We start from the raw sequence: 15,000 nt of genomic DNA, 5'->3' as shown, positions 1-15,000 counted from the left end.
AGGTTCAGGGTACAGAGGAAGGGTCACACTACCACCAGGGCCACAAAACTACCCCTGGAAATGCCCCTCACAACTCATACGAAAGCCTTGTCAAATGTGTGTTTCTTTAGGTTCATGGTACAGAGGAAGGGTCACACTACCACCAGGGCCATAAAACTACCCTTGGAAATGCCCACAACTCCTACGATAGCCTCGTCAAATGTGTGTTTCTTTAGGTTCATGGTACAGAGGAAGGGTCACACTACCACCAGGGCCATAAAACTACCCCTGGAAATGCCCCTCACAACTCCTACGAAAGCCTTGTCAAATGTGTGTTTCTTTAGGTTCACGGTACAGAGGAAGGGTCACACTACCACCAGGGTCATAAAACTACCCCTGGAAATGCCCCTCCCAACTCCCACGAAAGCCTTGTCAAATGTGTGTTTCTTTAGGTTCACGGTACAGAGGAAGGGTCACACTACCACCAGGGCCACAAAACTACCCCTGGAAATGCCTACAGCTCCTACGAAAGCCTTGTCATATGTGTGTTTCTTTAGGTTCATGGTACAGAGGAAGGGTCACACTACCACCAGGGTCAAACAACTCCCTTCTCTCCATCCCTCCACTTCCCCTCCTTTACCATCCTGATCTCTCTCTCTCTCTCTGACGTTCCTCCATTGTTTTCTCCAGGTTAGATTAGGTAAGTTTCCCTCATACTAATATAAATTCAACCTTGATTATCCTCTTTAGTTTCCCCTCAAATTAACTTTTAATGGTAAACTTCGCTATTCTCTCTATCCATAATCTATAATGACCGTTAAAGATTTATCTCCTCGTATCAATAGGGGAGCGGACCCTTGAGACGGGCCCTGTATAATGGTCCCTCAGCGTTACTCTTTTAGGGAACTTAATTAATATCACGAAGTTATTTTTTCCCTTATAACAGAAGCCTCGACTGTTCTCTTTAGTTCCCCCTCAAACTAGCTTTTAATGGTGAACTCAACTATTCTAAAGTTTTCCTCTTAATGGTAATCTGGACCCACTCTCACTAAGCAGACTTATCTAACAGCGTCTTTTGTTAGTTTCCAAATAATAAAAAAAAAAAATAATAATAATAATAATAATAATAATAATAATAATAATAAATGTTGTTGGTATATTATTGTTGTTTTACTGTCTTGTGTCCTCTTAACGGGGTTTTCATGGCCTTAACAACAAGGACACACACACACACACACACACACACACACACACACACACACACACACACACACAGTAGGCCTATCCTCCCTCTCCCTCGTTAGTGCATGGTCCCCGCCTGCCGCTGCCCGCTGTACGATGACTGCCGCGTGCCTACGTAACCTAGCTGTCAGACCCGCTGTGTCACGGCTTATCTATATCTCGGACTTGTATTACGATTGTTTAATCACGATTCCTCTATTTAGCTTCTGACACTAATTTTGTACATGGAAATAACTCAGAGAGAGAGAGAGAGAGAGAGAGAGAGAGAGAGAGAGAGAGAGATTTACATAGAAAGAGATTTACATAGATTTACATAGAAAGAGAGATTTACATAGATTTACATAGAAAGAGAGAGAGATTTACATAGATTTACATAGAAAGAGATTTACATAGATTTACATAGAAAGAGAGAGATTTACATAGAGAGAGATTTACATAGATTTACACAGAAAGAGATTTACATAGATTTACATAGATTTACATAGAAAGAGAGAGAGATTGATTGATTGATTGTTTATTGTTGCAAAGACCATCCCATAGCGTGTGACCTCCTGGCCTGGCACACAAGATACAGGATCAGCCCCATCACGTACTGACCTCCCAGTAATACCTGTAGCCCAGCCTCACCCGCGTCATCACCACATCATAGGACGCCCCAAGCCTACCATAAGTGTGTGTGCAGATATTTGATACATGGCCATGAATGTTGGATATCTCGAAAACAGACCATGGCCGCGCCCGTAACCAGCTAAATCCAAAAGCTCTCAGCATAAAGCCAGACGAACTTACAAAAAAGATCAAGTGCCCAGTCGCCCCAGCAACCCCCAAAACAACCCCCCTCCCACGCCTGGTCAACCCCAAACCAGGCAATCTTATCCTGGTATGCCTCCGCGTACGACACTTTCCCGCCGCGTACGACACTCGCAGCATACTTGTTTACATCGAGGGGCCTCAGCCTGCCCGTGCCTGCCCCCTTGTTGACCCCCTGTTACCCCTGACCCCGCCCCTGGAGGTGAGTGCCCCGGGTGTCAACAGTTAGAATAGACCCTTAGCCACATCCCAGGGTCAGCGGTAATAGTCAACACGCCGTAAATAGCGAGGAAATAGCCAAATAGTTAAGGCTTCTACCAGTGCTTGCTTGCTGGGAGGGGGAGTGATAAGGACATTTCCCGACATGCCTTCACTTTTTTCCTGTTTTCTCGTGTCCCGCTGTCTGTACGTGTCCGTGTGCGTGGCTGTGTGTACCTAAGGAGTGTGTGTACCTTGCGTGTGTGCGGCTGTGTACGTAGATTGTGTTAAATAAGAGATATTGTGAATTATGTTTAGGCCTAAATATGAGGAACGTGCTTGTGTGTGTGTATGTGTGTGTGTGTGCGTGTGTGTGTGTGCGTCTGTGTGTACGTCTAGCCTATGTGTATCTGTGTACGTGTGGGCATGTACGTATAATAAGCAAAAAGGGTGTTAAATGCATGTGTTCGTAAGCCTAAATTTTCCTTGTGTGTGTGTGTGTGTGTGTGTGTGTGTGGAGGCCTTTCCCAGGGTCTTCACTCTTGGGTTTACTGAGAGGCCTTTCCCAGGGTCTTCACTATTGGGGTAACTATAGAGGCCTTTCCCAGGGTCTTCACTATTGGGGTAACTATAGAGGCCTTTCCCAGGATCTTCACTATTGGGGTAACTATAGAGGCCTTTCCCAGGGTCTTCACTATTGGGGTAACTATAGAGGCCTTTCCCAGGATCTTCACTTTTAGGTTAGAGGCCTTTCCCAGGGTCTTCACTATTGGGGTAACTATAGAGGCCTTTCCCAGGGTATTCTCTAATATATTTTTACCCTTCCACAGGTCTGAGAAGGAAGGAAGGAAGGAAGGAAGGAAGGAAAAGAAGGAAGGAAGATGAAATAGGGAAGGAAAAGAGGAAGGAAAGAAGATAGAGAGAACGGAAGAAAAGAAGAAGAGAGGAGGAAGAGGAGAAGGAGGAAGAAGGAGAAAAAAAATCAGAATGGACTCTTCTTCCTCTGAACCAGAAGGAGGAGGAGGAGGAGGAGACACAGGCGGAGAAGGAGGAGGAGGAGGAGGAGGAGGAGGAACACCCACAACCACCACCACACCCACCCTATCACCACTCAACCTATCATCATCAACCACATCAACCACAATGGAGACCGGATCTACCACCCCACCATCACCACCGGCAGCCTCGGAGCTCCACTATCTTCTACGGGAGAGCGGATTATACCCTTCGGTTGACGGGCAGACGACGACGGGTGGAAACGCAGATCCACGTCCGCTCCACCCAACCGGAAGTGCCATCAACACCTCGACACCGGGGCCGCATGTACGCACGAACCCACGGACGTCATCCAACAACCATCGTCATCCGCAGCCAAATAGTGGGTTGCCAGGTGCCCCCGTCCTCAGTGCAGGTGTGATGTACTACCCATCGTCACCACACACGGTTAATCTTGCATCCGCGGCGTCGTTTCATCATTATTTTGTCAATGAGCCGAGATTGAGGTCATCGGCGTCGTTTGAACTCAGCCCATCGGCGTTACGAGCTCCCGGATCGACCGCTCTATCGTTCTCAAGCCAGGGTCACTTCAGGGCCCCCTCGTCGTTTGGGAACTATCGTCATCCAAGTGCAAGTTCTGGTTCGCATCAACATGGGACGTCTAACTCCTCCTCCTCCTCCTCCTCTTCCTCCCATCATCATCATCACCCTTCTTCTGTTCCTGGGGCTTCAAATTCTAACTCCACCTCCTCCTCCTCCTCTTCAAACCCTCCTCCTTCTTCCTCCTCTTCCACAAATTTTACTACTACTACTACCACTACTACTACTACTACTACTACTACTACTGCTATTGCAACTGGTATTGCCTTCCCTATCTCCTCCTCCTCCTCCTCCTCCTCCTTCTCAGCCTCCGCCACCACAGACATGACCAGTCCAAATTACCGATACGACCCGCTGGCTTCTCCGGACTGGGACTCGGCTGGACCGCCTGGACCCCTATGTGCGCGCCGGGTCAAGAAGTGAGTGTGTGTGCGTCTGTGTGCGTGTGTGTGTGTGTGTGTGTGTGAGGATTAGTTTTTGATATGAAATTTTTTAATGTGTGTGTGAATTGTAATCTCTCTCTCTCTCTCTCTTCCTATCTACACTCCCTTCTCCTCTCCTCTCTCTCCCTTTCCTTCTCTCTCCCCTCATCTACACCTCTCCCCTCTTCTCCCTCTCTCCCTATCTACACCACCTCTCTTCTCCACCCCCCCCTCATCTACACTCCCACCTAACCCTCGTCTTCCACACACAGGGACCTCAGCAGCATCTTCACGGAACCTCTGCCCGGCATCTTCGCTGTTCCACAAGAAGACAACCTGTTTCAAATCCACGCCCTCATCGTCGGTCCCTTCGACACTCCGTACGAGGGCGGACTCTTCCACTTCGTCGTCCGATTTGGTCCCCACTACCCCCTCCACCCCCCCCGCGTCCGGTTCCTGACGACGGGCGGGGGGAATGTTCGCTTCAACCCGAATTTGTACAAGAATGGAAAAGTGTGTCTGAGTATCTTGGGGTATGTGTATTTGTGTGTGTGTGTGTGTGTGTGTGTGTGTGTGTGTGTGTGTGTGTCTATAGTTCAAACACAAGGCTGCATTTCCACCAAGCGAATCGAATGTGTCCGAGTCAACATTCGAAAGGTCCTTCACGAAAATTGAGATATACAGTCACCCCCCGCCGTTCGCGGTCTCACCCATCGCGGTTTCGCGTATTCGCGGTCAACTAATTGTGACCCCCCTGCTTATACATGGCCCCAGTTTCGAGTATACGCGGTTGCATGGACGCTATATAGGGAAGGCAGAGAGGAGGGAGGAGGAGAGGAGGGGGGAAGGGAGAGAGGAGGGAGGCAGAGAGGAGGGAGGAGGGGAAGGAGAGGAGGGAGGAAGGCAGAGAGGAGGGAGGGAAGGCAGAGAGGAGGAGGAGGAGGGAGGCAGAGAGGAGGGGGAAGGGAGAGAGGAGGGAGGAAGGCAGAAAGGAGGGGAGGGAGGCAGAGAGGAGGGGAAGGGAGAGAGGAGGGAGGAAAGCAGAGAGGAGGGGAGGGAGGGAGGCAGAGGAGGGGGGAGGGAGAGAGGGAGGGAAGGCAGAGAGGAGGGAGGGAGGGGAGGCAGAGAGGAGGGAGGCAGAGGAGGGGGGAAGGAGAGAGGAGGGAGGAAGGCAGAGAGGAGGGAGGAGGGAGGCAGAGAGGAGGGGGAAGGAGAGAGGAGGAGGAAGGCAGAGAGGAGGGAGGAGGAGGCAGAGAGGAGGGAGGGAGGCAGAGAGGAGGGAGGAAGGGAGAGAGGAGGGAGGAAGGCAGAGAGGAGGGAGGAGGAGGCAGAGGAGGGGGGAAGGGAGAGAGGAGGGAGGAAGGCAGAGGAGGAGGGAGGAGGAGGCAGAGAGGAGGGGGAAGGGAGAGAGGAGGGAGGGGCAATGGACGTTAGGTTCCTGAGTGACGTCACGGTTAGACTGTGACGTCATGCTTTCCTATTGGCCAGCAGCTCACTCAGGGACGACTGCTATTGGTCGAGATTTTCTCATAGCAACATTATCCTAAAAAAAAAAAATTCAAGCGCCGCCACACTGCAGTGTTGCCAGATTGGGCTACTTATCGCAAATTGGGCTACTTTTGGGTCTTCTGTGCTACTAAATTTTGACCCCAGGGTGAGTGTTGATTACATATTGTTGTCTAACAAGGTCTTGTCTCATTTCAGTCATTAAAAAGAACGAAAAAAACATGTTTTATATGACGTGTCAGAGGTGACTTCCCCAAATGCATATTTTCCCATAGGGTTATAGTCCCGCCGTTCGCGGTTTCGCGCATCGCGCCGAAGTCCGGGAACGAAATACCCGCGAACGGCGGGGGATGACTGTACATTGTCGCCATGGCTGAGGTAGTGAAGGCGATGTGTTGGGTGCGTGAAATTAGTATTAAAAGACTAAACTAACCAGGGCGTCCGCTATCATGGTGCCAGCTCCTCGGGTGACTCGCCGTGACTCATGAAAATATGGGTCCAAACCAATCCGTGATTCTGAATTGCCATGATTTGAAGTGACTTAATATGAAAATTTTTTGATGTGTGTGTGAATTGTAATCTCTCTCTCTCTCTCTCTCTCTCTCTCTCTCTCTCTCCTTTCTCTCCCCTTCTCTTTTCCTCACCCCTCGTCATCTACACCTCTCTCTCTCTCTACTTCCTTCTCCTGTCCTTTCTCTCCCCTTCTCCTTTTCTCACCCCTCGTCATCTACACCTCTTCTCTCTCTACTCTCCTTCTCTCCTCTCCTTTCTCTCCCTTCTTCTCACCCTCGTCATCTACACCTCTCTCTCTCTCTCTCTACTTCCTTCTCCTCTCCTTTCTCTCCCCTTCTCTTTTTCTCACCCCTCGTCATCTACACCTCTCTCTCTCTACTTCCTTCCCTCCTTTCTCTCCCTTCTTTTCTCTCACCCTCACATCTACACCTCTTTCTCTCTCTCTCCTTCCCTCCTTTCTCTCCCTTCTCTTTCTCACCCTCACATCTACACCTCTCTCTCTCTCTCTCTTCCTTCTCCTCTTCTTTCTCTCCCTTCTTTTCTCACCCTCACATCTACACCTCTCTCTCTCTACTTCCTTCTCCTCTCTTTCTCCCCTTCTCCTTTTCTCACCCCTCGTCATCTACACCTCTCTCTCTCTCTCTCTACTTCCTTCTCCTCTCCTTTCTCTCCCCTTCTCTTTTTCTCACCCCTCGTCATCTACACCTCTCTCTCTCTCTACTTCCTTCTCCTCTTCTTTCTCTCCCCTTCTCTTTTTCTCACCCCTCGTCATCTACACCTCTCTCTCTCTACTTCCTTCCCTCCTTTCTCTCCCTTCTCTTTCTCACCCTCGTCATCTACACCTCTCTCTCTCTACTTCCTTCCTCGCCTTTCTCTCCCTTTCTCTTGTTCTCACCCCTCGTCATCTACACCTCTCTCTCTCTCTACTTCTTTCTCCTGTCCTTTCTCTCCCCTTCTCTTTATCTCACCCCTCGTCATCTACACCTCTCTCTCTCTCTACTTCCTTCCCCTCTCCTTTCTCTCCCCTTCTCTTTTTCTCACCCCTCGTCATCTACACCTCTCTCTCTCTCTCTCTACTTCCTTCTTCTCTCCTTTCTCTCTCCTTATATTTTTCTCACCCCTCGTCATCTACACCTCTCTCTCTCTCTACTTCCTTCTCCTTTCTCTCCCCTTCTCTTTTTCTCACCCCTTGTCATCTACACCTCTCTCTCTCTCTCTCTCTCTCTACTTCCTTCTCCTCTTCTTTCTCTCCCCTTCTCTTTATCTCACCCCTCATCATCTACACCTCTCTCTCTCTCTCTACTTCCTTCTCCTCTCCTTTCTCTCCCCTTCTCTTTTTCTCACCCCTCGTCATCTACACCTCTCTCTCTCTCTCTCTCTACTTCCTTCTCCTCTTCTTTCTCTCCCCTTCTCTTTATCTCACCCCTCATCATCTACACCTCTCTCTCTCTCTCTACTTCCTTCTCCTCTCCTTTCTCTCCCCTTCTCTTTTTCTCACCCCTCGTCATCTACACCTCTCTCTCTCGGAATCAATTCAATTTGCTTGGTGGGAAGGCAGCCTAACCCTTGCTTAACTTGGTCTAACTTAACATGATCTAACCTAGTGTAACTTAACATCGTACAATACCCATCCCTGAACCTAACCTAACATAACATAGCTTCCCATACCTCAATATTACATGACCTAACCTAACATGACCTAACCTAACCTAACCTAACCTAACCTAACCTAATCTACCCAAACTGAATTGCCCTAATAATCTAAACCACTCTACCCTATCCTAACCTACCCAAACCTAACCTAACCTCCCCAAAACTGAATTACCCTAATAATCTAAACTACCCTACCTTAGCCTAACCTACCCAAACCTAACCTAACCTATCCTAACCTATCCTAACCTACCCGAACCTAACCTAACCTAACCTAACCTATCCTAACCTAACCTAACCTATCCTAACCTAACCTAACCTACCCTAAACTCCCATATCCTCCCCTACCATGCCCTCCCCTGCCTACCACCCCCCTCTCTAAGGCCTGCCCATGTTACAGGACGTGGCCGGGCCCTGCGTGGAGTCCTGCATCCAATCTGTCAAGTGTCCTGCTCTCCCTGCAGTCCATCCTCAACGACAAGCCTTACTTCAACGAGCCGGGCTTTGATGAGGTGTGTGTGTGTGTGTGTGTGTGTGTGTGTGTGTGTGTGTGTGTGTGTGTGAGTTAGTAAAGCAGGATCTATTTCTGAAACTATGCTTGTAGAAAATCGCGTGTGTGTGTGTGTGTGTGTGTGTGTGTGTGTGTGTGTGTGTGTGTGTGAGTTAGTAAAGCAGGATCTATTTCTGAAACTATGCTTGCAGAAAATTGCGTGTGTGTGTGTGTGTGTGTGTGTGTGTGAGTTAGTAAAGCAGGATCTATTTCTGAAACCATGCTTGTAGAAATTTGCGCGTGTGTGTGTGTGTGTGTGTGTTAGTAAAGCAGGATCTATTTCTGAAACTATGCTTGTAGAAAATCGCGTGTGTGTGTGTGTCTGTGTGTGTGTGTGTGTGTGTGTGTGTGCGTGCGTAGATTTTCCCATAGACGAACTTCCTTTCTCCTCATTATCTCAAACATTAATTCCAACATCGCCGAATTTCTTGACCTCGTTTCCCACATCAACCTCACTGCGTCAATGTTTACCTCTCCCGATGTTTCTTCCTCGACCATAACTTCCATCTTTTTAATTTTATTTTATGTATTTATTTATTTTACAGCAAAGGAGACAGCTCAAGGGCACACAAAATAAAGAAAACAATAAAAAAAAAAAAAGCCCACTGCTCGCTGCTCCTGTTAAGAGTCCGAAGAGGTGGCTGAAAGAGCGGTCATTTTTATTTATTTATTTTTTTTTTTTTTTTTACATTAGAGGGAAAAACAACAACAGGAAACAATGATATAAAAAAAGCCTGATACCGTTCCCTCAAGCGTCAGTCGGCGTGGTCGGACGACAGGTCAATTTCGGGACAAGAGGTGACCTGTGACCTGATACCCTCCTCCATGTCCTCCTGACTGATGCTTCCATGTCACAGTTTTCTATTTTCATTCCTTAACCCGGTAGCAGCGACGGGCCAAATTTGTGGCTTTACCGTGTAGCAGCGACAGGCCAAATTTGTGGCTTTACCGTATAGCAGCGACGGGCCAAATTTGTGGCTTTACCGTGTAGCAGCGATGGGCCAAATTTGTGGCTTTACCATGTAGCAGCGACGGGCCAAATTTGTGGCTTTACCGTGTAGCAGCGACGGGCCAAATTTGTGGCTTTACCGTGTAGCAGCGACGGGCCAAATTTGTGGCTTTACCTTGTAGCAGCGACGGGCCAAATTTGTGGCTTTACCATGTAGCAGCGACGGGCCAAATTTGTGGCTTTACCGTGTAGCAGCGACGGGCCAAATTTGTGGCTTTACCGTGTAGCAGCGACGGGCCAAATTTGTGGCTTTACCGTGTAGCAGCGACGGGCCAAATTTGTGCCATGATACAAACCCCCAAAATAGATGATACATAATCTGATCACAAATGCGTTGATATATATTATGAAATGGTTTGTGTGAGGGGCGATTTTTTCTCATTTTTCTCGCTTGGAGGGACCATTAAGAAACATGATCCCCGCTGATACTGGGTTAAAAGAGTTTTGGAGTTAATCAGTTTTTATTTCAATATGTGAAGAATCTATCAGAGTGAGGCTGTCTGGGCTGAACCGGGCTGGCTCCTCCATGCCTTAGCGGAGGTTAGCGGAAGTAATACTGCAATGCTAACCTGGAAATGAAATGGAACTTCCGCTATTAAGCTTCTACCGGGTTAATTTTCCGACGGTCCACAATGTCCTCTGTCAGTCCCCTTGCCTTCTTTTTTGAGCCATTTCTTTTGAGTTGTTTATTTATTTCCTCAGCCCCTCGGAGGTTGTGAACATTCCGGAAACATGTCTCCGGCCCAGCGAAAGTCCATGGAAAGAGTCCACTACTTGTGTGACGCGTGTGAGCTGAAGCAACAACTTCCTTCCCGGGTGGGTCAGGGGGCTTCGTGGTGCAGTGGTTAGCACACTCGGCTCACAACCAAGAGAGCCCGGGTTCGATTCCCGGGCGGAGTGGAAAAATTTGGGTGGCTTTTCCGATACTCTACGCAGAAGGGGAAGGAATTATAGGAAAAGTTTTGTTTAGTCGGCGCAACATCTGTGGTCATATGCCGGAGAGAGACAGAAGGGAAAGGAAGGAAAGTTTTGTTTAGTGGGTGCAACATCTGTGGTCATATGCCGGAGAGAGACAGAAGGGAAAGGAAGGAAAGTTTTGTTTAGTGGGCGCAACATCTGTGGTCATATGCCGGAGAGAGACAGAAGGGAAAGGAAGGAAAGTTTTGTTTAGTGGGTGCAACATCTGTGGTCATATGCCGGAGAGAGACAGAAGGGAAAGGAAGGAAAGTTTTGTTTAGTCGGCGCAACATCTGTGGTCATATGCCGGACAGAGACAGAAGGGAATGGAAGGAAAGTTTTGTTTAGTGGGCGCAACATCTGTGGTCATATGCCGGAGAGAGACAGAAGGGAAAGGAAGGAAAGTTTTGTTTTGTCGGCGCAACATCTGTGGTCATATGCCGGAGAGAGACAGAAGGGGAAGGAAGGAAAGTTTCATTTAGTCGGCGCAACATCTGTGGTCATATGCCGGAGAGAGACAGAAGGGGAAGGAATTGTAGGAGAAGGGAACAGACCCCAGGAGACGGGACACAACCCCCGATTAATACCTGGTACCCATTCACTGCTGGGTGGACAGGGGCGTAGGGTATCGGAAAAGCCGCCCAAATTTTTCCACTCCGCCCGGGAATCGAACCTGGGCTCTCTCGGTTGTGAGCTGAGTGTGCTAACCACTGCACCACGAAGCCCCCTATATATATATGGGTCATCTAAGGTCAAATAATGGAACGGAAACTATGATATGGAGGCGGGTCATCTAAGGTCAGAGGTCAACAAATACACCAATATTGATTTTTAGGATTCCTGGGTGACCTCCTAATCCTCCCCCCCCTCCCCAACTATAATATGGGGACGGGTCATCTAAGGTCAAAGGTCAACGAACACATATTTATTGATTTTTAGGGTTCCCGGTTGACCTCCTAATCCATCCCCCAACTATAATACAGACGCGGGTCATGTAAGGTCAAATTACCAGGTCAACGAACACATATTTATTGATTTCTAGGATTACCGGGTGACCTCCTAATCCCCCCGAACTATAATATGGAGGCGGGTCATCTAAGGTCAAATTACCAGGTCAACGAACACATATTTATTGATTTCTAGGATTACCGGGTGACCTCCTAATCCCCCCGAACTATAATATGGAGGCGGGTCATCTAAGGTCAAAGGTCAACGATTGCATATTGATTTTTAGTATTCGCGGAAGACCTCCTAATCCTCCCCCCAACTATAATACGGAGGCGGGTCATCTAAGGTCAAAGGTCAACGAACGCATATTGATTTTTAGTATTCCCGGGTGACCTCCTAAACCCCCCCCCTCCCTCCCCCCCACAGGAACGCAACCCGGGTGACAGCCGTCGATACAACACGATCATCACCCACGAAATGATCCGGGTGTCGGTGGTCCAGCAGCTCAACTCCGTCAATTCCACCTCCACCTCATCCACCACCTCCACCAGCAACTCCATCGCCATCGCCTCTCCGCCCTATGCCGCCACGCCCCCGCCCCCGCTGGTTCCCCCCGAGCTCATAAGGGTGATGGAGGCGTCCTTCTTGGAGTATTACGATCACTATGTCGAGGTGTGTACGCAGAACCAGCACCTCGACAGGCAGCCCATGGAGGTATGTGTGTGTGTGTGTGTGTGTGTGTGTGTGTGTGTGTGTGTGTGTGTGTGTGTGTGTGTGTGTGTGTGTTTCCTTTCCCTGATATATTTCTTTCCAGCTTGGTTAAGTTTAGGGTATCTTCAAACACATGACAACCAGTGACTTATGGTATAAATCAACACAGAATGACCTCACTTCGTTGTATAGAAAGTCTCGTTAGTAAGGAAGCATAGATGAGTTTTCTGAGTCAAGGCCTATAGTGACTGTTTGGGGTTTTGTTAGGTTAGGTTAGGTTAAGTTTAGGGTATCTTCAAACACATGACAGCCAGTGACTTATGGTATAAATCAACAAAGAATGACCTCACTTTGTTGTTTAGAAAGTCTCATTAGTAAGGAAGCATAGGTGAGTTTTCTGAGTCAAGTCCTATAGTGACTGTTTGGGGTTTTGTTTGGTTAGGTTACGTTAAGTTTAGGGTATCTTCAAACACACGACAGCCAGTGACTTATGGTATAAATGAACAAAGAATGACCTCACTTTGTTGTATGGAAAGTCTCATTAGTAAGGAACCATAGATGAGTTTTCTGAGTCAAGATCTGTAGTGACTGTTTGGGGTTTTGTTAGGTTAAGTTTAGGGTATCTTCAAACACATGATAGCCAGCACCTTATGGTATAAATCAACACAGAATGACCTCACTTTGTTGTATAGAAAGTCTCATTAGTAAGGAAGTATAGATGAGTTTTCTGAGTCAAGACCTATAGTGACTGTTTGGGGTTTTGTTAGGTTAGGTTAGGTTAAGTTTAGGGTATCTTCAAACACATGACAGCCAGCACCTTATGGTATAAATCAACACAGAATGACCTCACTTTGTTGTATGGAAAGTCTCATTAGTAAGGAAGCGTAGATGAGTTTTCTGAGTCATGACCTATAGTGACAGTTTGGGGTTTTGTTAGGTTAGGTTAGGTTAAGTTTAGGGTATCTTCAAACACATGATAGCCAGCACCTTATGGTATAAATCAACAAAGAATGACCTCACTTTGTTGTATAGAAAGTCTCATTAGTAAGGAAGCATATATGAATTTTCTGAGTCAAGACCTATAGTGACTGTTTGGGGTTTTGTTAGGTTAGGTTAGGTTAAGTTTAGGGTATCTTCAAACACATGACAGCCAGCACCTTATGGTATAAATCAACACAGAATGACCTCACTTTGTTGTATAGAAAGTCTCATTAGTAAGGAAGCATATATGAATTTTCTGAGTCAAGACCTATAGTGACTGTTTGGGGTTTTGTTAGGTTAGGTTAGGTTAGGGTATCTTCAAACACATGATAGCCAGCACCTTATGGTATAAATCAACACAGAATGACCTCACTTTGTTGTATAGAAAGTCTCATTAGTAAGGAAGCATGGATGAGTTTTCTGAGTCAAGACCTATAGTGACTGTTTGGGGTTTTGTTAGGTTAGGTTAGGTTAAGTTTAGGGTATCTTCAAACACATGATAGCCAGCACCTTATGGTATAAATCAACAAAGAATGACCTCACTTTGTTGTATAGAAAGTCTCATTAGTAAGGAAGCGTAGATGAGTTTTCTGAGTCATGACCTATAGTGACAGTTTGGGGTTTTGTTAGGTTAGGTTAGGTTAAGTTTAGGGTATCTTCAAACACATGATAGCCAGCACCTTATGGTATAAATCAACACAGAATGACCTCACTTTGTTGTATGGAAAGTCTCATTAGTAAGGAAGCATAGATGAGTTTTCTGAGTCAAGACCTATAGTGACTGTTTGGGGTTTTGTTAGGTTAGGTTAGGTTAAGTTTAGGGTATCTTCAAACACATGACAGCCAGTGACGTATGGTATAAATCAACACAGAATGACCTCACTTTGTTGTATGGAAAGTCTCATTAGTAAGGAAGCATAGGCGAGTTTTCTGAGTCTCCTACTCTAACCCTAACCTTACCCTAACCTACCCTAACCTTACCCACCTTTCCACAGCTCCCACTAACACCCTCTACCCCTATCTTAACCTTCCTAACCTAACCTAATCCAACATCCCCCTAACCTAATCTAACCTCATTCTGACACACTCCTCTCAGAGCTGGGCATCGCTAACAGCTCCCACTAACACCCTCTACCCCTATCCTAACCTCCCTAACCTAACCTAATCCAACACCTGCTGATACCACTGCCGGGTTGAAAGAGTTTTGGAGTTAATCAGTTTTTATTTCAATATGTGAAGAATCTATCAGTGAGGCTGTCTGGGCTGAACTGGGCTGGCTCCTCCATGTCTTAGCGGAAGTTAGCGGAAGTAATATTAAAATGCTAATCTGTAAATGAAATGGAACTTCCGCTATTGAGGATTTGCAGACTAATTAGCGGAAGTACCCAGCACGGACTCCTACCGTAACCTACCCCAACCATACCCTAAACCTACCCCCTTTTCCCTAGCCCCCACTAATGCCCCCTACCCCCCACAGGACCCCTTTGGTGAGATCCGAGGTCACTTCTGCTACGGGCAACTCCTCCGAGCGCTCCACAGACTCAAGGCCAAGCTGACCCCTGCCCTCCTGCCGTCCCCTACCCCCCCTACTGAGGCTAACACAGACACACTCACCTTGACCAGCTCTGAGGAGGAGGAGGAGGAGGAGGAGGAGAAGGGGGAGAGTGAGGGAGACAAGGAAAGGAAGAAAGGAGGAAGATTTTAATAAGAAAGAAGAGAGAGAGAGAGAGAGAGAGAGAGAGAGAGAGAGAGAGAGAGAGGAGGAAGATAATGAAGGAAAGGAGAGAAAGAAAGGAAGGAAGAAAGGAAGAGAGAGAGAGAGAGAGAGAGAGAGAGAGAGAGAGAGAGAGAGAGAGAGAGAGAGAGAGAGAGAGAGAGAGAGAGAGAGAGAGAGAGAGAGAGAGAGAGAGAGAGAGAGAGAGAAGTTG

At 47.5% G+C, this 15,000-nt stretch overlaps 1 protein-coding gene and 2 long non-coding RNA genes across 5 annotated transcripts in view; 2 read left to right on the top strand and 1 right to left on the bottom strand.

The window, feature by feature from the left end:
- Positions 1–13,229, bottom strand: part of LOC126987225 (uncharacterized) — a 65,061-nt gene extending 51,832 nt beyond the window's left edge. Inside the window, exons 1-3 of one of the 2 annotated variants that reach the window (XR_007740440.1) lie at positions 13,107–13,229; positions 12,739–12,936; positions 12,310–12,408 (exon numbers count right to left, since the gene is read on the bottom strand). This is a non-coding gene — a long non-coding RNA (uncharacterized LOC126987225). Of the gene's footprint in view, positions 1–12,309; positions 12,409–12,738; positions 12,937–13,106 lie in introns of those variants that run through there. The other variant, XR_007740439.1, reaches the window with a different exon arrangement.
- Positions 2,134–15,000, top strand: part of LOC126987218 (uncharacterized) — a 13,019-nt gene continuing 152 nt past the window's right edge. Inside the window, exons 1-7 of one of the 2 annotated variants that reach the window (XM_050844033.1) lie at positions 2,134–2,233; positions 3,060–4,244; positions 4,520–4,780; positions 8,317–8,428; positions 10,178–10,291; positions 11,807–12,094; positions 14,550–15,000. The exon at positions 14,550–15,000 is cut by the window's right edge and continues 152 nt beyond it. In XM_050844033.1, the coding sequence (XP_050699990.1) occupies positions 3,217–4,244; positions 4,520–4,780; positions 8,317–8,428; positions 10,178–10,291; positions 11,807–12,094; positions 14,550–14,777 (2,031 nt within the window). In that variant the 5' untranslated portion in view covers positions 2,134–2,233; positions 3,060–3,216 and the 3' untranslated portion in view covers positions 14,778–15,000. The remainder of the gene's footprint in view (positions 2,234–3,059; positions 4,245–4,519; positions 4,781–8,316; positions 8,429–10,177; positions 10,292–11,806; positions 12,095–14,549) is intronic. The other variant, XM_050844034.1, reaches the window with a different exon arrangement.
- Positions 12,728–14,512, top strand: LOC126987227 (uncharacterized). The gene is made up of 3 exons (XR_007740443.1): positions 12,728–12,858; positions 13,039–13,378; positions 13,713–14,512. It is a non-coding gene; the product is annotated as an uncharacterized LOC126987227 (long non-coding RNA).

Source organism: Eriocheir sinensis, chromosome 64 (assembly GCF_024679095.1).
Source record: "Eriocheir sinensis breed Jianghai 21 chromosome 64, ASM2467909v1, whole genome shotgun sequence".
Taxonomy (NCBI): Eukaryota; Metazoa; Arthropoda; class Malacostraca; order Decapoda; family Varunidae; genus Eriocheir; species Eriocheir sinensis.
The sequence above is the reverse complement of the archived record's forward strand: the minus strand, read 5'-3'. Positions and strand labels throughout refer to the sequence as shown.